The 22,646-nt window shown below is 44.3% G+C and overlaps 1 protein-coding gene across 3 annotated transcripts in view; it reads left to right on the top strand.

Annotated features, from left to right (window-relative positions):
* The window catches only part of NCAN (neurocan), a 381,019-nt gene that overhangs the window by 140,611 nt on the left and 217,762 nt on the right, over nt 1-22,646 (top strand). For all 3 annotated transcript variants that reach the window (XM_077252478.1, XM_077252484.1, XM_077252470.1), the window contains exon 2: nt 10,154-10,218. In XM_077252478.1, the coding sequence (XP_077108593.1) occupies nt 10,154-10,218 (65 nt within the window). The remainder of the gene's footprint in view (nt 1-10,153; nt 10,219-22,646) is intronic.

Below are 22,646 nucleotides of genomic sequence, written 5' to 3'. Positions count from 1 at the left end.
ATTTTTGAAATTTTGAAAGCAAGATCTATTCCCCGAGAAAAATTCAGGCAAAGGAATTCTAGGTTCAGATATAGGAACATGAACAACAAAATCTTGTAAATTTTGAACTTTCGTGGTGAGATTATTCAAACCTGCAGCTAAACTCTGAATATCCATTTTAAACAGGTGAACACAGAGCCATTCCAGGATTAGAAGGAGAGAGAGAGAGGAAGGCTGCAATATAGGCAGACTTGCAAGTGATTCAATTGAAAGCACACTCAGAACTGAAGGAAAAAAAAAAAAAAAAAATTTTTTTCAGCAGACTTCTTTTTTCTCTCCTTTCTCTGCCAATTAATTTAACCCTTTGTGGGCCGGTCAAACTGTTATGGTTCTCAATGGCAAGAGAACATAGCCCAGCATACATAGGAACTAGCTCTTGGAAGGATGGAAACTTAAACTGACCATGAACTAAACCTGCCGCACAACTAACAGTAGCCGGGTAGCGTAGCCTGCGTTTTATCCCTAGACGCCCAGCGCCGGCCGGAGGACTAACTAATCCTGGCAGAGGAAAATATAGTCCTGGCTCACCTCTAGAGAAATTTCCCCGAAAGGCAGACAGAGGCCCCCACATATATTGGTGGTGATTTAAGATGAAAATGACAAACGTAGTATGAAAATAGGTTTAGCAAAATCGAGGTCCGCTTACTAGATAGCAGGAAGACAGAAAGGGTACTTTCATGGTCAGCTGAAAACCCTATCAATACACCATCCTGAAATTACTTTAAGACTCTAGTATTAACTCATAACATCAGAGTGGCAATTTCAGATCACAAGAGCTTTCCAGACACAGAAACGAAACTGCAGCTGTGAACTGGAACAAAATGCAAAAAACAAACAAGGACAAAAGTCCGACTTAGCTGGAAGTTGTCTGGTAGCAGGAACATGCACAGAAAGGCTTCTGATTACAATGTTGACCGGCATGGAAGTGACAGAGGAGCAAGGTTAAATAGCGACTCCCACATCCTGATGGGAACAGGTGAACAGAGGGGATGATGCACACAAGTTCAATTCCACCAGTGGCCACCGGGGGAGCCCAAAATCCAATTTCACAACAACAACGGTTCTGCAGGGCCCTCGAAAGATTGGTGTCGGGAACTGCATGTGGGCACTGACTCCACCCCATCCCATCAGAAACAGGGGGCCTACAGGGTGGTTCACGAGTACGAGCGGGTATTTAGCAAACACCCCTTAGATTTTGGACAGGTGAAAGGGATCCAACACCATATCCCCACGGGAGATCACCGGCCCATAAAAGAGAGATACCGCCCTGTACCCCCAGCTCATTACCAGTGCGCTAAGGACATGTTGCGAGAAATGAAGGAGGCTGGGGTGGTGAGAGACAGTTGTAGCCCCTGGGCAGCTCCGTTAGTCCTTGTTAAAAAGAAAGATGGCACAATGAGGATGTGCGTTGATTACAGGCAGTTGAATCGCATTACACATAAGGACGCATACCCACTGCCCAGGATAGAGGAGTCTCTGGCTGCCCTAAAGTCTGCTAACTATTTCTCTACCTTAGATCTCACCAGTGGGTATTGGCAGGTTCCCGTGGCGGAGGCGGACAAAGAGAAGACGGCCTTCACGACACCGATGGGTCTCTGCGAGTTCAACTACATGCCCTTTGGATTGTGCAATGCCCCGGGGACGTTCCAGAGAATGATGGAGTGCTGTCTGGGGCACAAGAACTTTGAGACCGTACTGCTGTATTTGGATGATGTCATTGTCTTCTCTAAGACCTACGAAGACCATCTGAAACACCTGGCTGAGGTGTTTGAAGCCTTGTCCAACTTTGGCTTAACGGTGAAACCATCCAAATGTCATCTGCTGAAACCCAAAGTGTAGTACCTGGGCCATGTGGTGAGTGCTGAAGGAGTGGCCCCAGACCCCGACAAGGTGACGGTGATCCAGGACTGGCCGAAGCCCAGCAACCTCCACGAAGTCCGGCAGTTCCTCGGGCTGGTAGGCTATTACCGGAGGTTCATTAAGGAATTCACCAAGAAGGCAGCGCCCTTGCAAGACCTGTTGGTGGGCCAATCAAAGAAGACCAAGGGGAAGAACACCCCATTTGATTGGAACGAGGGGCTGGAAGGATCCTTCACTTGCTTGAAGTCGGCACTGACGGGAGAAGAGGTACTGGCCTACCCTGAATACGACCAACCGTTTGTGCTGTACACGGACGCCAGCAATGTAGGATTGGGAGCCGTGCTGTCCCAGGTCCAGAAAGGCAAGGAAAGGGTAATCGCTTACGCCAGCAGGAAACTTCGCCCCACAGAAAGGAACCCTGACAACTACAGCTCCTTTAAGCTGGAATTCCTTGCCATCGTCTGGGCAGTGACAGAGAGGTTCAAACACTATCTGGCCTCAGCGAAATTCACCGTCTTCACGGATAACAATCCGCTAACGCATCTGGATACCGCCAAACTCGGGGCCTTGGAACAGCGGTGGATGGCCCGGCTGTCCAACTACGACTTCACCATCAAGTACCGGGCAGGATGCAAGAATGCAAATGCCGATGCCTTGTCTCGAATGCCAAATTTGCCAGAAATGGGGGAAGACCCGGAGGCACTTGAAGAGGTGGAGCTGCCCGCATTCCATCGCCCCAAGGCCACTCAGAACTCCCATCATGTGAGGAACAGGCACAAGAACCAACCGGATGCAACGCTGAATCCCCTGCCCCATCACGGATGGGCGGAAACTCAGGATGGTGACCCCGCGGTCCGTCGGGCGAAAGAGCTCTTGACGCAGGCAGGGCTGCATCCCGTCCCAGATGATCTACAGGAGACCCAACAGCTGTGGAAGGGGAGAAGCAAACTGTTTATCCATGATGGCAAGCTGTGCTGGAGAAGCATCGACCCACGTACTCACGAATTGGTATGGCAGATAGTGGTGCCAAGGCGAGATGCGCCCATGGTTCTAGGAGCCTACCACAATGGAGCCGGACACTTCAGGTGGAGGAAGCTGGAGAGGCTACTCCGAGGGAGGTTCTATTGGATTGGCATGAAGAGAGCCATTGAGAAGTGGTGTCGGGAGTGCGGTCCATGTAGCCTACGCCGGAGGGACCGTGGCAGCCAGCGGGCTCCCTTGCAGCCTATCATCACCAGGCGGCCGCTCGAACTGGTCGCGCTGGATCATGTGAAGCTGACACCTAGCCGGTCAGGCTATATTTACGCTCTTACCATCGTAGATCACTACTCCAGATTTTTGGTGGTTGTGCCTGTCAAGGATCTAATGGCCAGGACTGCCGCCAAGGCCTTCCAGCAGTACTTTTGTAGGCCCCATGGCTACCCGGAGAAGGTACTGACCGATCAGGGACCAGCATTCGAAGCAGAAGTGTTCCAAGAGTTCTGCCAACTGTACGGGTGTAAGAAGATCAGAACCACACCGTACCATCCTCAAACCAATGGGATGTGCGAAAAGATGAACCAAGTGGTGATCGACTTATTGAAGACCTTGCCCGTAGAGGAACGGAACCTGTGGCCGACAAAGTTGCCTGACTTGGTGGATATATACAATCACATCCCAGTAAATTCTACCAACTGCACTCCAGCGTACCTGATGCGAGGAAGGTCTAGCCAGTTACCCGTTGATCTGGACATGGGGGTCCTGGTCCCCGAAGATACCCCGCCGGATGCAGATTGGGATGCAGAAAGGCAGCGAAGGTACCGCAAAGTACAGAAGTGCGTGGAAAGAAGTCTCGCCCAGGCTAGGCAGAAACAAGAAAGGGACTACAACCAGCACGCTCCTGCGATTCCCCTGTCACCTGGTGAGCAAGTACTCAAACGAAAGAGGAGACTACACAAGCTCGATGACCAATGGGAAGCGGAACCATATACCATCCTGCCATCCAATTTCGACAACACGAAGGTCTGTCTCATCAGCAAGGACAGAGGAGAGACCTCGACGGTGATATCCAGGGACCACCTTAAAGCCTGCCCTGATAAGCTGAGAGCGAAGGAAATGGATCCAGGAACCTCCCCACCTGTAGAAAAGGAAAAGATGATCCACACTGTCCTTGGTGACTTTCCCCAGTGCTGGACTCAGATAAATCAGGCCATCGTGGTACCTGTTCTAACGTTCCACCAGCCGGACCCACCAGAAACAATGGTGGTACCAGATCATCCGGTCCCGCAACCTCAACAAGCCCTACCTGAAGATGCTGTGCCGACCGTTGAAATGGCAAATCCTCCCTCTGCTATCGGCGAGCCTGCCGTACCCACTGTTGGTAGCGGCAGCCCTGAGAGCTCTAGCCTGCCAGTGCTATTCAGACTCACTAGAAGTGTAGCTAGAAGGCAGTGCACTACACCAGCAGTAGCAAGCATAGTGGGCCCTGTTAGGCCAGTAGCAACCCCTGCGCGCAGCACTCAGAATCAAACTCCCCTCCGCTACAAAACTTGGAGGTATTAGTGAGGGCTGCTGTTTAGTTAACAATTGTTTGCGTGCATATCTTTTGTTACAGGTTTTAAAATGGACAACGGAGTAATGGACAGTGAATTACTCCAAAAACTTCTAAGTTGGGACCCCTTTGTTTACCCGGGGTCCCCGTTGTTTCAACCACTGAACTGAGAGTCATAAACTGTGCATGACCTAACCTTTGCAACGTTCAAGAGTCCTCACCTCCCATAAAGGGAAGCACTGTTATGTTTAATTGTTTATGATGTTTCAAAATTTTGTGTGTTTTCTGTTAACATGTGTTGTTGTTCTTATTTTCCCAGTACTGGATTTAACCAGGGATTTAAAATGCGCGCGTGTCCAGCCTCCCGTGACGTCACGGCTTGTGATTGGTCACGTCGCCCATGTGACCGCGACGCGACCAATCACAAGCCAGAACGTAATTTTAAAATCCTGAAGGACCTAAAAGTACGTCATGGCTTGCTGTGATTGGTCGCGTCGCGGCCACATGGGCGGCACGCGACCAATCACAAGCCGGGACTTCACGTAAGGAAGGAAAAGCGCGAATTTTAAGCAAAGAACGCTGCCGGTTCCCTCGGTGAGGTCCAGGCTGCGTCGGAGAGGTGAGTATAGCAATATTTTTTATTTTAATTCTTTCTTTTACACATTAATATGGATCCCAGGGCCTGAAGGAGAGTTTCCTCTCCTTCAGACCCTGGGAACCATCAGGAATACCGTCCGATACTTGAGTCCCATTGACTTGTATTCGTATCGGGTATCGGTATCGGATTGGATCCGATACTTTGCCGGTATCGGCCAATACTTTCCGATACCGATACTTTCAAGTATCGGACGGTATCGCTCAACACTACTCGCTGTATGAGAAAAAGTGAGATTTTAATTAATATTTTACTGAACACAAAAACAATTTTCCAAAATTTTGACAAGACTGAGTCTCGTAGAACATTGTTTTAACATATAGTATGAAAGTTAGGTTAATAGTATAACTTTAATTTCAAAATGTTCAGTTTTAGTCAAACTAGTTTATGAAAAAATGAATATACCCCACATCAAAAACTACTGCATCTATTCTTATAGATCCCCTTATTCTTATTATATCCCCTTTGAAAAAGCTATCACGCGCAACGCGCGTCAGGGGTCATAGGGAGGACCACTGCACTATCCGGACTTACAATGGGTGAGTATTGACTTTAATTTAATATGTACCTTAGGGATATGGTGGTGCGTTACTAGCACACATGTGCTGACTATATTATTGGAATTTCTCTTGTACTTAGCTCGCATATCCCTTCTGCTGTGGCTATTTTGTACTTGTATATACATATATGCTCCCCCAGGTCTTATAATGGAGCACTGATCCTTCTTTTGAGTATCAGTTGCTGTCCCTTCCTCTATTTGCTTATTTATTGAAGCATGTTATATGTAACCAAGATATATGTTTAATAAAAGTTGTTTCATTTGAACTACTGTGTGGGTGTTATATATACTCTTTTTTCTTGTGTAGATAATGTTGCTTTGGAGTATTTCACCCGGCGATATGCCGATATGAGATATATGGGGAGGGTTTTTGTATTGATATACCCTTGGCCCTGATTAACATGAAGTGCTGGATTATTTTTGTTTATGCTTTTGTATGACATCCATAATTTTTAAGACTGCACCAAGTTTCCTAGACTTGGAATGAAAATCTTTTTCCATTCTTTAAGAATGACCTCTTTTATTATTATTATTATTATTATTATTATTATTATTATTTATATAGCACCATTATTTCCATGGTTCTGTACATGAGAAGGGGTTACATACAAAGTTATAGATATCGTTTACAGTAAACATATTTACAATAACAGACTGGTACAGAGGGGAGAGGACCCTGTCCTTGCGGACTTGCATTCTACAGGATAATGGGGAAAAGACAGAAGGTCAGGGCGCAGCAGCTCTGGTGGTGGTGAGGCAGCAGTTCGGGTGGTGGTGAGGCGGTTATTGCAGGCTGTAAGCTTTGCTGAAGAGATGGGTTTTCAGGTTCAGTCTGAAGGATCCAAGGGTGGTGGATAATTAGATGCGTTGAGGCATGGAATTCCAAAGGATGGGGGAAGATTACTTGAGGGAAGATATTGTAAGATTAGTTCAGAGATATAGGGAGGGAACAGGTTGTGGTTGGCTTTGTAGGTCAGTGTTAGTAGTTTGAACTGGATTCATTGGGGAATTGGGAGCAGGTGGAGGGATTTGCAGACTGGAGAAACAGGGGAGTAGCGAGGAGAGAGGTGGATTAGTCGGGCAGCAGAGTTGAGGACAGACTGGATTGGTGCAAGAGAGTTAGCGGGGAGGCCACAGAGGAGGGTGTTGCAGTAATCAAGGAGGGAGATGATGAGGGCATGCACAAGAGTTTTAGTAGATTGAGGGCTGAGGAAGGGACAGATTCTGGAAATATTTTTGAGTTGGAGGCTACAGGAGGTGGCTAGAGTTTGTATGTGCGGTTTGAAGGACAGGGCAGAGTTGACAAATACTCTGAGGCAGCGGATTTCAGGTGCGGGAGAGAGCGTGATGCCGTTTATCATAATAGATAGGTCAAGTAGGGAGATACGCGAGATGGAGGAAAGATGATGAGTTCGGTTTTGTCTACATTGAGTTTTAGGAAGCGAGAGGCGAAGGAGGATTTGGCTGATAGACACTCTGGGATTCTGGACAGCAGAGAGGTGACATCTGGGCCAGAGAGGTAGATCGGCGTATTGTCCGCATACAGGTGGTACTAGAAGCCATGGGACTTTATGAGTTGTCCTAGGCCAAGGGTATAGATGGAAAATAGTAGGGGCCCCAGGACAGAGCCTTGAGGGACTGCAGCAGAGAGAGGGTGGTATGAGGAGGTAGTGTGGGAGTGGGAAACGCTAAATGTGCGGTCAGAAAGGTATGAGGCAATCCAGGACAGGGCAAGGTCTTTGGTGCCAAGGGAAGAAAGAATCTGTAGCAGTAGGCAGTGGTCAACTATGTCGAAGGCAGAGGACAGGTCGAGAATGAGGAGGATGGAGAACTGTGTTAGCTTTGGCTGTGAGTAAGTAATTAGTAATTTTGGTCAGTGCAGTTTTGGTGGAGTGGAAGCCAGATTGGAGGTTGTCAAGGAGAGAGTTAGATGAGAGGTGGGAGTAAAGTTGAGCATGGACATGCTGCTCAAGGAGTTTGGAAGCAAACGGGAGCAGTGATATGTGCTTGGTTTTAACGTAACTTTATTCTTTCATGAGTAAAAGATACAAGTCTAAAGGGGTCAGATCAGGAGACGTTGGTGGCCATTCAACTGACCAACGACCAATCTACTTTCCAGGAAATTGTTCATGTAGGAATGCTCGGATCTGACACCCATAATATGGTGCACCACTGCATTCCGACTTTTATCTTTGGGGTCATCTGAAGGCAATTGTCTATGCTGTGAAGATACGAGATGTACAGCATCTGAAACAACGGATACTGGAAGCCTGTGATAGCATTTCTTCTTCGGTGTTGCTATCAATGTGTCAAGAGTGGGAGAAGAGGGTTGCATTGACAATCCAACACAATGGGCAGCACTTTAAACACATTTTATAAGTGGTCATAAACTTGTAAATAACTCATGAAAGAATAAAGTTACATTAAAACCAAGTACACCATTGTTTTTCTTGTGAAATTCTCAATAAGTTTGATGTGTCACTTGACCCTCTTCCCATTGGAAAAAATAAAGTTGGATCCAAAATGGCCGACTTCAAAATGGCTTCCATGGTCACCACCCATCTTGAAAAGTTTCCCCCTCCCATATTCTAATGTTCCACAAACAGGAAGTTGATCACCAACCATTCCCATTTTATTTAGGTGTATCCATATAAATAGCCCACCCTGTGTATCAAATTGCGAAGGTTTAAAGGTTTAGTAGTAGAGATCACTGTGGAGAATGTCTGAGCTTTTGGTGCAGTTAGTAGTCCCTAGGAGTATTTTCCTGCCTACGTTATTTACACCAGAATGCAGTTACATGATGATCTAATATCAGATTTAAGCTGAGCCAATTAGTAGCTATACATGATGGATACTGTAATTTCATTCTTCCCATGTCCTCCTACTGTTTTCTGCATTGGCTACACACGGTCTTGTTCTATAGCTCAGATGGCTGCTTGTGCGCTGAATAATGTGAACTGATTGTCTCGAAACAAAGCATCCTTTTAGCTTTTACCATTATACGTATTCAAGTGTCACTTTTCTCTTTTCCCAGTTTTTTTAAGTGTTTCTTTTGTACAGATTTGTATGTTTGTTATTACTTATTGTATATTTGCATACGTAGTGCCTTAGCTGCGTTTACACTGCCATGCAGTGCTTTTTAACTACACTCCTATAAATAAATGAAGGGCATGATAGCGTTGCCAGGTTCTTATGAGTTCAGTGCACTCATAATTCATCGCATAAAACATCATTTGTTGCTAGCATCTACTTCTACTATCTCTACAACATTATTTTCCTTAGGGCACTTTATTTCTAAGATAGCTATGTGAGCATACATGAGTGGCATATAAATTGGCAGTGTTATCCACCATTGCATTCCATAACATTGCACAGCCTCTGTTGAAAGCTGGTTGACAACACCACCTATGGGCAATGTACTGGTTGCCATTAATAGTTTTCACTGGTTTGGGTGACCAAGATAATTTAAAATGAGCTGAATAGATGCATAAAATACTTCACAGACTCGTATTTTACAAAAACATGTTCTGCAATAAAAAAATAAGTATTTTTAAGAACTTCATATAGTATAGAGAACAGTGTTCTGAGAAAAGGAGCCATCTCTTACCCCTGAAAGGTTGCAGAAATGGCCAACCTCCCCCACCCCCTTTGTTTGCTAAGTCCTGCAGCTGCATTACAGTAATTGGTCAATACCGCCGAGGGACACAATAAAGCTGCATGTACCTGAGCTAAGAGGTCCTACGGGCATTACACAATTGATTTTGCTATTCTCCTGTCTATAGCTCCATTGCAATATATGGCGCAAGGTACCAGATGACTGCAACGCATTCAAGGTTTTTTCTTTCTTTTTCTGAAAACATTGTCTTGCCTTTAGTTCACTGTAAATTGTATCTTACCTTCGGCTCTGTAATAAACGCAACATTCTAGTCTATAGTCGAGCATTTTCTAGAACTCCAATAAATGTTATATCTGCTGTGTGAGATCCTATGGATGTAACTCAACGCATGCAGGGAATTTACTTATAAATAATGTAAGATAATGGCCAGTCTTGGCAGAACTTTTCCTCTTCATTATGTTTATCCTGAACATTTACATTTGTTGCTGATTGTTTTGCCATTCAGTACAATAAACAGAAGTTTGGGGACTTTGGATAGAAAGGGTGAAAAAATTAATTATTTAAAGAGGTTGTAATGTTGGACAATAGCTTTAAAAATATGGCTACTGAACAATTAACGTCTTGCTGGTTTTATTAGGTTGGCTGCATAAAGACAAACAATTTTCCAGCATTCTGACCCACACTACAATTAAAGGTTATTTACTCACTTTAGAATGTTATATATTCTGTTGCTTTATAATATTTGTTTTGTGATGTATGGACGGGTAAATGTTAACTTTATACAAGTTATATAATATGCCTTTTGGATAATTGAAAATAAAAATGTATGACCTCATCCATATATTAAATATGCATAATTTTGTTAATCATAATCATTATTGTTTTCTTTTATAGACTTCTATCATTGGTGCTTATGCTTAATCTTCTTCTTGTAACCAGTGCAACCACAAGTGCTGCAGGTAAGACTTACATCATTTATGTTCCGCAGTTATGCTTCCAGCACATACTGTATGTCAAATCCATAGGCCCCTATTTACTCATTGGAAGCCAGAAATAGCTTCTCATTGACCTTATGTAGAAACATACAGTGGGGGAAATAAGTATTTTATTTCATAACTAGCTGCTTTTTTAAGTTTGCCCACTGACAAAGACATGAACAGTCTATAATTTTAAGGGTAGGTTAATTTTAACATTGAGAGATAGAATATCAAAAATAAAATCCAGAAAATCACATTGTATAAATTATATAAATTTATTTACATTTTGCATTGAGAAATATGTATTTGATCCCTCTGGCAAACAAGACTTAATACTTGGTGACAAAACCCTTGTTGGCAAGCACAGCAGTCAGATGTTTTTGTAGTTGATGATGAGGTTTGCGCACATGTCAGGAGGAATTTTGGTCCACTCCTCTTTGCAGATCATCTCTAAATGATTTTGAGGCTGTCACTTGGCAACTCGGAGCTTCAACTACCTCCATAAGTTTTCTATGGGATTAAAGTCTGGAGACTGACTAGGCCACTCCATGCTGGAAGACCCAGCCTCGACCCATTTTTAATGTCCTGGCAGAGGGAAGGAGGTTGTCACTCAGGATTTTACGGTACATGGCTCCATCCATTCTCCAATTGATGCAGTGAAGTAGTCCTGTGCCCTTAGCAGAGAAACACCCCCAAAATATAATGTTTCCACCTCCATGCTTGACAGTGGGGATGGTGTCCTTTGGGTCATAGGCAGAATTTCTCTTCCTCCAAACACGGCGGGTTGAGTTAATGCCAAAGACCTCAATTTTTGTCTCATCTGACCACAGCACCTTCTTCCAATCACTCACAAAATCATCCAAGTGTTCATTGGCAAACTTCCGATGGGCCTGCATATGTGCCTTCTTGAGCAGGGGGACCTTGCGGGCACTGCAGGATTTTAAACCTTTACTGCGTTATGTGTTTCCAATGGCTTTCTTGGTGATTGTGGTCCCAGCTGCCTTGAGATCATTAACAAGTTCCCCCTGTGTAGTTTTAGGCTGATCTCTCACCTTCCTCATGATCAAGAGTACCCCAAGAGGGGAAATTTGGCATGCTGCTCCAGATCGATGTCGATTGACAGTCATTTTGTATTTCATCCATTTTCTTACTATTGCACCAACAGTTGTCTCCTCACCCAGCGTCTTACGTATGGTTTTGTAGCCCATTCCAGCTTTGTGAAGGTCTATGATCTTGTCCCTGACATCCATATAAAAGCTCTTTCGTCTTGCCCATGTTGTAGAGGTTAGAGTCTGACTGATTGAGTCTGTGGACAGGAGTCTTTTATAAAGATGACTATGTAAGACACCTGTCTTTAATTCAGGTAAAGAATTGATTAGGAGCGTCTAACTGGTCTGTAGGAGCCAGAATTCTTAATGGTTGGTAAGGGATCAAATGCTTATTTCTCACTGCAAAATGCAAATAAATGTAAATAATTTATACAATGTGATTTTCTGGATTTTATTTGTGACATTCTATCTCTCAGTGTGAAAATTAGCCTACCTTTAAAATTATAGACTGTTCATGTCTTTGTCCGTGGGCAAATTTACAAAATCAGCAAGGGATCAAATACTTATTTCCACCACTGTATGTGTCACCATAACTTTTTTTAGCTGTGTCCACTGTGCTTTTATTATACAGTGGGTCATCACAAAAACAAGAAACTGTATTTTTTTTACATTTGAGCCTATTAGCAACTTTTTCCATGGTTTCTACTTAAAACATTTGTAGATAAATACTCCTGACCTATATGTTTTATAGTATAGATTTTACATTATTTATTTTGCCAGTAATAAAAAGTTTGAGTCTTTATAATACAGTAAAGTTGCTTTCATTTTACAGCATTGTTGATGGTCGTCCTGAAGGAAAGAGGTTTAGGATAATATGAGTTATATAAATTGTTTAAGATGTCAGGGGAGTTCTGAAATAATGGACCTCCACCAGTAGTGGCATAGCTGGACGCTCATGGGCCACATTTGAACATTTCCAACAGGGTCCCACAACCAATGATCTTAAATAGTATTGGTATTGTCATATGGATTAAAGGATTCTTTATGGCCCGCTAGACCCAAGGGCCTAGATGTGATGGCAAATCCTACACCTATTATAGTTTCATCCACTAATATTCTTTTCTAACATGCCTCTATAATAAGTTACTGTATATTTAAATTAAAAAAATACAAGTTGATCCATGATCCTATTTTAGAAAGTGGAGAACAGTCAGGGAGAGAAAAGTGCTCAAGATAGTATGTATGCCCACCTTGAGGGTAGTTTCAAATGTCCGTATAAAAAAAAATAAATTATATCCAGCAAACTCAAACGATATATTTCTCACATGTCATCTATGTGCTGTTCGTATACAATCCATTTTTTTACAGCAGCAGCTATTAATAATTTACAAGACCATTTATAGATTCCTATGTTAAAGAATTGCAAGGTATCGTATCTTTAAAAAACAGATGTTATACGTATGGCATGTAATATTTTTGGCACACCCATAGACTTGAATGGGTGAATTTCATGTACTGTAGTTTACTGAAGAAACATGTTGAGATTTTTTTTCAGATTCAGTTAGTGAAAGTGCTTTTTTTTCATTTGTTTTTATTTATTTTTTTTAAGATAGCTAGAGTAGGAATAATGTCCGAACAGCTTTTTAGGAAACAGGTATGTTAGCTATACATACGGTGAACATGGAAATTTCATGATGATTTTCAACAGCTACATTCTATGAAACATTAAAATCTTATTCTGGGTTAATTGTATGTAAAAAGGAGCAAATTAGGTTGAATTCAGGCTCATAACATATTTTATTTAGATCTCAATCAATTCTCAATCAATTCTTGCATTAAATAAAGGTTTTAGTTTTAATGCAATGTCAATTTAATAAGCTTTGAGAGCTCTTAACTTAAAATCCAATCAGCTCATGTTACAAGTTCAAGCTTCATTTGGTTGAAATAGTTAAGATTCAGCTTTTTTTTGCGTCAGATTTGGAAAATGGCAGATTCAACGATTCCATATTGCAAGCCAACCTTACATATTGCTGTAAATTGTAGTATGTATTAAAAAATGATTGATTACTGAGAGCGTAATGTTTATGTCACTTTTACTCACAGTCATAGTGGCATTTAAAATGTGACCAGGGCCGCCATCTGGGCATTACGGCCCTGACTGGCGTATGGGGCCCGATGAGCAGATGGGGCCTTCATCGGACTCGGTCTCTTCTGCTCATCAGGCCCCAGCGGCAGGATTCTGATGGTGCAGTAACTGAACCTGCATCCAAGACACAGATTCAGTTAAACTCTATTGCCGTGCGGGCCCGCACAGTAATAGTTAAAAGCCAGCTGCCAATCGAAGGCTGGCAGCTGATGTCAGCAAGTACGTCGCAGGCATATGACGTCATTGTCATTCGCGGGTGAGTTTGCGCTTGAAATGCATGGAGAGAGCATCGCCGCTGGACCATGGCCAGGTAAGAAGGAAGTTTTTTTTACTGAAAGTGGCAAGCCACAATATGTTTAGAAGGCAGGATAGAGACACATGGACCATGAGTATCGATCCTGCCCCATCTGTCTCCATCCTGCCCCATGATCCTGCACCATGGCACAGGATGTAGACACATAGTGCAGGATCATTCATGGGGCAGGATGGAGACATGGTGCAGGATGGAGACATGGGGCAGGATGCAGACATGAGGCAGGATGGAGACAGATGGGGCAGGAACATGGAGCAGGATGGAGACAGATGGGGCAGAATGGAGACAGATGTGCAGAATCATAGGGCAGAATGGAAACACGATGCAGGATGGAGACACGGTGCAGGATGGAGACATGGGGCAGGATGGAGACATGTGGCAGGATTGAGAGAGATGGTGCAGGATCATGGGGCAGGATGGAGACATAGGACAGGATGGAGACAAATGGTGCAGAATCATGGGGCAGGATGGAGAGAGATGGTGCAGGATCATGGGGCAGGATTGACACAGATGGGTCAGGAACATGGGGCAAAATGGAGACAGATGGGGAAGGATTGAGACAGATGGTGTAGGATCATGGGGCAGGATGGATACACATGGGGCAGGATGGAGACACGGTGCAGGATGGAGACATGGCGCAGGATGGAGACATAGGACAGGATAGAGACAGCTGGGGCAGGAACATGGGGCAGGATGGAGACAGATGGTGCAGGATCATGGGGCAGGATGGAGACAGATGGTGTAGGATCATGGGGCAGGATGGAGACAGATGGGGCAGGATGGAGACAGATGGAGTAGGATGGAGGCAGATGGAGCAGGATGGAGACACATGGTGCAGGATCATGGGTCAGGATGTATACGATGGAGACAGATGGGGCAGGATCATGGGGCAGATGGGGCAAGATCATGGGACAGATGGGGCACAATCATGGAATAGATGGGGTGTTTGTTTATCTTTGTTTATTGTGTGCTGATATGATAATTGTGTATTGTATTCTGTAACCAGTTTGCTGACTTCGAAGGTAGATAGGGAAAGGCTGTCAGGGTGGACTGAAGGACACTGGGTAAATCTAAAAATAGATCACATGCCTCGGGTATAAAAGAGACTTCTTTTCTTCTGGTTGGTGTCACTATTCAGGATCTCAGCTGAGGGTACATAAGACCCAGCTAAAAGAACATAGGAATGTTCTCTGCTATTTCCCTACACTTGTTGTTAGCTCCTCTCTGCATGCATATCACAGGTGGAGTAGTGACCATGAAAGCTCGGACATAATATCTACTATTATCCCGGTGAGTCAGCAGGAGGGGTGAGACCCTGTAATGTGCACCATCCTGGGGTAATTGCTGGGATTGTTCTGTTTGCTAATGGATGTTGTGGTTCAATAAAGTATTGCCACACTGTTTTACCCTAACCCTGTGTTGTCTGTGTAGTGTATTGCCCACCGGGAGATAGAGCGGGCGTTCAGTGGTATGAGCCCTGGTCCATGCAGTCTTGCTAAAGGGAGTCGGGCCAGCGGACGAGAGCACCCACTGACCCCGTTTCTCCTCAAATACTGTATTTGTTTAATCAATTTAAAATATGCAGGATAAAATACAGAGACTGCTTACCAAACAAAAGGAGAGTACACAGACAAATGTTATAAATTGCTAAGTGCCAGAACACCACTACTAGATACTACTAGTATCATATAGTAGCAAATATAAGACTATAATGGGTCCATATAGCAGGAAACCAACAGTGAAATAACCACACACAATTCAGCCTAATCAAATGACAGGTACAATATCCTATAAGAATGGCCTGATGTGAGCAGTATAGCTAGACTAAACAATCATAACTGTGAATGTGGAAGTCTGTCTCCTCTCCGTCGCCCCAACGCACGTTTTGTCACCAGTCACCACGCCTCGTAATGAAGTGGTGATGAAACGTGCGTTGGGTGACAGAGAGGAGACAGACTTGCACCTTCACAGTAAGTAGCTTTATTTAAGCTACTATCTTTCTATGACTTTTCTTTTGGGTCTTGTTTATTCCATCTTATGATTTTTTACTGATAAGACCACAACACTTTCCTTCATACATTTGGGGAGTGTGCCATATGTGTTTTGGCAGACTCAAAGGAGCCTTACAATTTTTGTGTGTAAGTAAAGGCTGTTTTATGCCCATTCTTCCATAAAGGCCACCTCTATGAAGTATATGGCCTATTGTGGTCATATGGGCAGATACTTCAGTCTCTGCTTGGGAAGTCTGCAGCTCCTTCAGAGTTACCATTTGTCTCTGTACTGCCTCTCTTATTAATGGCCTCCTTGCCCCAGCTGATTTTATTTGATATTTTAGTGGACAGCCCTCTCTTGGCAGGTTTGTTGTGGTACCATGTTATTTCCATTTGATGATAATGGATTTGAAGGTGCTCCCTGGGAACATTAGAGATTGGGATATTTTTTTATAACACAACCTTGACTTGTAATCCTCAACAACCTTGTCCCTGACTTGTTTGGGGATCTCCTTGGTCTTCATAGTGTTCTTTGGTTAGGGGTGCCCCTTGCTTAATGGTGTTGCAGCCTCTGTGGCCTTTCAGAAAAGGTGTGTATATACTGACAGACCATGTGACACTTAGTATGCACATAGGTGGTCTTCCTCTCATTAAGCATGTGACTTATGAAGGTTATTGCTAGCACCAGAAATTTCTAGGGGTTTTGTTATGATCCTTAGTGGCTGAGGATCACAGAATGGACTAGCTAAGTTACTGAACATAGAACAAGCTCTAGGGAGGTGGTAACTGGACTGACCGCAACCTGATCCTAACAAACACACTAAAGGTAGCCGGTGAACGTGCCTAAATTCCTGGACGTCTCGACGCAGCCTGAGAAACTTGCTACCCCTATAGAGAAAATAAGACCTCACTTGCCTCAGAGAAATGACCCCAAAGATATAGGAAGCCCCCAACAAATAATAGCGGTGAGGTAAGGGGAAAATACAAAACGTAGAAATGAAAACAGATTCAGCAAATGAGGCCCACTAATACTAGATAGCAGAAGACAGGCAGGGAACTGTTCGGTCAGTAAAAAACCCTATACAAAATATCCACGCTGAGAATTCAAGAACCCCCACACCAACTAACGGTGTGAGGGGAGAAACTCAGCCCCCTAGAGCTACCAGCAAGCGAGGAAATCACATATTAGCAAGCTGGACAAGGACAAGTAAATAACCAAAAAACATATTGAACACTGATGAGCAAAAAAATAACCAAACAGAAAACTTAGCTTCTCTTGGAGAGACTGATAGCAAAGGAATTCAGGAGAGATCAAAATAGCACTGCATACATCGACAGCAGGCAAACACTGAAAGTCCAGGTGAGCTAAATAGGAAACCAGCTAACAGATAACGAGACAGCTGATCCAGCCTCAGACCTGCAGAATGACACAAAGAGCCACCAGAGGGAGCCCAAAGACAGCACTCACACAGTACCACTTGTGACCACAAGAGGGAGCCCAAAAACAGAGTTCACAACAGTACCCCCCCCTCTTGAGGAGGGGTCACCGAACCCTCATCAAAACCCCCAGGGCGATCAGGATGAGCCACATGGAAGGCATGAACCAAATCGGCCACATGAACATCAGAGGCGACAACCCAGGAATTATCCTCCTGACCATAGCCCTTCCACTTAACCAAATACTGAAGCCTCCGTCTAGAAATACGAGAATCCAAGATCTTCTCCACCACATACTCCAATTCGCCCTCAACCAGCACCAGGGCAGGGGGCTCAACAGAAGGAACCACAGGCACCACATACCTCCGCAACAAAGACCTATGGAACACGTTATGAATGGCAAACGACGCTGGGAGGTCCAAACGAAATGACACCGGGTTAAGGATTTCCAAAATCTTATAAGGACCGATGAAGCGAGGCTTGAATTTAGGAGAGGAGACCTTCATAGGAACATACCGAGAAGACAGCCATACCAAATCCCCAACACGAAGTCGGGGACCCACACCGCGACGGCGGTTGGCAAAGCGCTGAGCCTTCTCCTGTGACAACTTCAAATTGTCCACTACATGGTTCCAAATCTGCTGCAACCTATCCACCACAGAATCCACCCCAGGACAGTCAGAAGGCTCAACCTGACCCGAGGAAAAACGAGGATGAAAACCAGAATTGCAGAAAAACGGTGAAACCAAAGTAGCAGAACTAGCCCGATTATTAAGGGCAAACTCGACCAATGGCAAAAAAGTCACCCAATCATCCTGATCAGCAGAAACAAAACATCTTAAATAAGTTTCCAAGGTCTGATTAGTTCACTCGGCTTGGCCATTCGTCTGAGGATGGAAGGCCGACGAAAAAGACAAATCAAAGGTCATCTTAGCACAAAAGATCCGCCAAAATCTGGACACAAACTGGGATCGTCTGTCAGACACAATATTTTCAGGGATGCCGTGCAAGCGAACCACATTCTGAAAAAATAGAGGAACCAAATCGGAGGAGGAAGGCAACTTAGGCAAGGGCACCAAATGGACCATTTTGGAAAAACGATCACACACCACCCAGATGACAGACATTCTCTGAGAGACTGGAAGATCCGAAATAAAATCCATGGAAATGTGCGTCCAAGGCCTCTTCGGGACAGGCAAAGGCAAAAGCAAACCGCTGGCACGAGAACAGCAAGGCTTAGCCCGAGCACAAATCCCACAGGACTGCACAAAGGAACGCACATCCCGTGACAAGGAAGGCCACCAGAAGGACCTAGCCACCAAATCTCTGGTACCAAAAATCCCAGGATGACCTGCCAACACCGAAGAATGAACCTCGGAAATAACTCTGCTGGTCCATCTATCTGGGACAAACAGTCTCTCTGGTGGGCAACGGTCTGGTCTCTCAGCCTGAAATTTCTGCAGCACTCGTTGCAAATCTGGGGAAATGGCAGACAAAATCACTCCCTCTCTGAGGATACCAGCCGGCTCTGAAACTCCCGGAGAGTCAGGCATAAAACTCCTAGAAAGAGCATCAGCCTTCACGTTCTTCGAACCAGGCAGGTACGAGACCAAGAAATCGAAACGGGAGAAAAACAACGACCAACGAGCCTGTCTAGGATTCAGCCGCTTGGCAGACTCGAGATAAATCAGATTTTTGTGATCAGTCAAGACCACCACACGATGCTTAGCTCCCTCGAGCCAATGTCGCCACTCCTCAAATGCCCACTTCATAGCCAACAACTCCCGATTACCAACATCATAATTCCGCTCGGCAGATGAGAACTTTCTTGAAAAGAAAGCACAGGGTTTCATCACAGAGCAATCAGAGCTTCTCTGCGACAAAACAGCCCCTGCTCCAATCTCAGAAGCATCAACCTCGACCTGAAAAGGAAGAGAGACATCAGGCTGACACAAAACTGGAGCCGAAGAAAACCGGCGCTTCAGCTCCCGAAAGGCTTCCACGGCCGCCGGAGACCAATTAGTCACATCAGAACCCTTCTTGGTCAAATCCGTCAAGGGTTTAACTACGCCAGAAAAATTAGCAATGAAGCGACGGTAAAAATTAGCAAAACCCAAGAACTTCTGAAGACTCTTAACAGATGTAGGCTGAGTCCAGTCATGAATAGCCTGGACCTTGACTGGGTCCATCTCAATAGTAGAAGGAGAAAAAATAAAACCCAAAAAGGAAACCTTCTGTACTCCGAAGAGACATTTTGAGCCCTTCACAAATAAGGCATTAGCACGCAGGACCTGAAATACCATCCTGACCTGCTTCACATGGGACTCCCAGTCCTCAGAAAAGACCAAAATGTCATCCAGATACACAATCATAAATTTATCCAGATATTCTCGGAAGATGTCATGCATGAAGGACTGGAACACAGAAGGAGCATTAGAGAGTCCAAAAGGCATCACCAAGTACTCAAAATGGCCTTCGGGCGTATTAAATGCTGTTTTCCATTCATCCCCCTGCTTAATACGCACAAGGTTATACGCACCACGAAGATCTATCTTGGTGAACCAACTGGACCCCTTAATCCGAGCAAACAGATCAGATAATAATGGCAAAGGATACTGAAATTTGACCGTGATTTTATTTAGAAGACGATAATCTATACAAGGTCTCAGAGAACCATCCTTTTTGGCCACAAAAAAGAATCCTGCACCAAGAGGGGAGGAGGACGGGCGAATATGTCCCTTCTCTAAAGACTCCTTTATATAACTCCGCATCGCGGCATGTTCTGGTACAGACAAATTAAAAAGTCGTCCCTTAGGGAACTTACTACCAGGAATCAAATTTATAGCACAATCACAATCCCTGTGAGGAGGCAGGGCACCGGATCTGAGCTCATCAAATACATCCTGGTAGTCCGACAAAACCTCAGGGACCTCAGAAGGAGTGGAAGAAGCAATTGACACCAAAGGAGCATCGCCATGAATCCCCTGGCAACCCCAACTTGAAACAGACATAGCTTTCCAATTCAGAACTGGATTATGGGCCTGCAGCCATGGCAGACCCAAAACGACAACATCATGCAAATTATGCAGCACAAGAAAGCGAATCACCTCCTGATGTACAGGAGTCATGCACATGGTCACTTGAGTCCAATACTGAGGCTTATTCTCAGCCAATGGTGTAGCATCAATTCCCCTCAGTGGAATAGGGAATTCCAAAGGCTCCAGAACAAAACCACAGCGCCTGGCAAACGACAAATCCATCAGGTTCAGGGCAGCACCTGAATCCACAAAAGCCATAACCGAGTAGGATGACAAAGAACGAATTAAAGTAACAGACAAAATGAATTTAGGCTGTATAGTACCAACGGTGACAGATTTAGCGTTTTTTTTTACGCGCTTAGAGCATGCTGAGATAACATGAGTTGAATCACCACAGTAAAAGCACAACCCATTTTGACGTCTATGATTTTGCTGCTCAATTCTGGTCAGAATTCGGTCACATTGCATAGACTCAGGTCTCTGTTCAGAAAACACCGCCAGATGGTGCGCAGATTTGCGCTCCCGCAAACGCCGATCAATCTGAATGGCCAAAGCCATTGAGTCATTCAGACTTGCAGGCGTGGGGAACCCCACCATAACATTCTTAATGGCTTCAGAAAGACCCCCTCTGAAATTTGCAGCCAGGGCACACTCATTCCATTGAGTAAGCACCGACCATTTCCGAAATTTTTGACAATACACCTCAGCTTCATCCTGGCCCTGAGAGAGAGCCAGCAAGGCCTTTTCTGCCTGGTTCTCAAGATTAGGTTCCTCATAAAGCAATCCAAGCGCCAGAAAAAACGCATCCACATTCAGCAATGCAGGATCTCCTGGCGCCAGGGAGAAAGCCCAATCTTGAGGGTCGCCACGTAACAAGGAGATAACAATTCTAACTTGCTGAGCGGAATCACCAGAGGAACGAGGTCTCAAAGAAAGAAATAATTTACAATTATTCTTAAAATTCAGAAACCTAGACCTATCTCCAGAAAACAACTCAGGAATAGGTACTTTTGGCTCAGACATAGGACTGTGAACAACAAAATCCTGAATGCTTTGCACCCTTGCAGCAAGATGATCCACACTAGAAGTCAGACTCTGAATATCCATGTCTGCAGCTGAACTCAAAGCCACCCAGAGATTAAGGGGATCAGAGAAGCTGGACAGACTGCAGCAAAGGGAGAGGAAAAAAAAAATGTACTCAGGACTTCTCTTATCCCACTTCTGCGATGCATTAAACACTTTTTGGCCTGCTGTACTGTTATGATCCTTAGTGGCTGAGGATCACAGAATGGACTAGCTAAGTTACTGAACATAGAACAAGCTCTAGGGAGGTGGTAACTGGACTGACCGCAACCTGATCCTAACAAACACACTAAAGGTAGCCGGTGAACATGCCTAAATTCCTGGACGTCTCGACGCAGCCTGAGAAACTTGCTACCCCTATAGAGAAAATAAGACCTCACTTGCCTCAGAGAAATGACCCCAAAGATATAGGAAGCCCCCAACAAATAATAACGGTGAGGTAAGGGGAAAATACAAAACGTAGAAATGAAAACAGATTCAGCAAATGAGGCCCACTAATACTAGATAGCAGAAGACAGGCAGGGAACTGTGCGGTCAGTAAAAAACCCTATACAAAATATCCACACTGAGAATTCAAGAACCCCCACACCAACTAACGGTGTGAGGGGAGAAACTCAGCCCCCTAGAGCTACCAGCAAGCGAGGAAATCACATATTAGCAAGCTGGACAAGGACAAGTAAATAACCAAAAAACATATTGAACACTGATGAGCAAAAAATAACCAAACAGAAAACTTAGCTTCTCTTGGAGAGACTGATAGCGAAGGAATTCAGGAGAGATCAAAATAGCACTGAATACATCGACAGCAGGGACTGAAAGTCCAGGTGAGCTAAATAGGAAACCAGCTAACAGATAACGAGACAGCTGATCCAGCCTCAGACCTGCAGAATGACACAAAGAGCCACCAGAGGGAGCCCAAAGACAGCACTCACACAGTACCACTTGTGACCACAAGAGGGAGCCCAAAAACAGAGTTCACAACAGGGTTTCATAACAAAAGGGGTGAATACATATGCACATGCCAATTTTTAGCTATTTGATCCCATAAATTTAATTTATGCCTATATTTTTCTCACTTTACCAACTTAGACTACTTAGTGCTGATGCATCACACACAAATCGGATTACAAAATATTTAAATAAAGCATGTAATGTAACAAAATAAGTAAAAATCCAATGGGGTGAATACTTTCTCAAGCCACTGTACATGGTTATAAATCAGCAATTGGAGAAAGTGCCAATTGCCGCTGATACAGTCAGATGCTGATTGTATTACACAGCTCCTAAACCCTGTCCACACATTTGCAGTAAGGTTATACAAGTTGTTCTAATTTTCCACCTATTCATAGGATA

The sequence above is a fragment of the Ranitomeya variabilis genome, chromosome 1 (assembly GCF_051348905.1).
Source record: "Ranitomeya variabilis isolate aRanVar5 chromosome 1, aRanVar5.hap1, whole genome shotgun sequence".
Taxonomy (NCBI): Eukaryota; Metazoa; Chordata; class Amphibia; order Anura; family Dendrobatidae; genus Ranitomeya; species Ranitomeya variabilis.
This window is presented reverse-complemented; position numbering and strand designations above follow the sequence as displayed.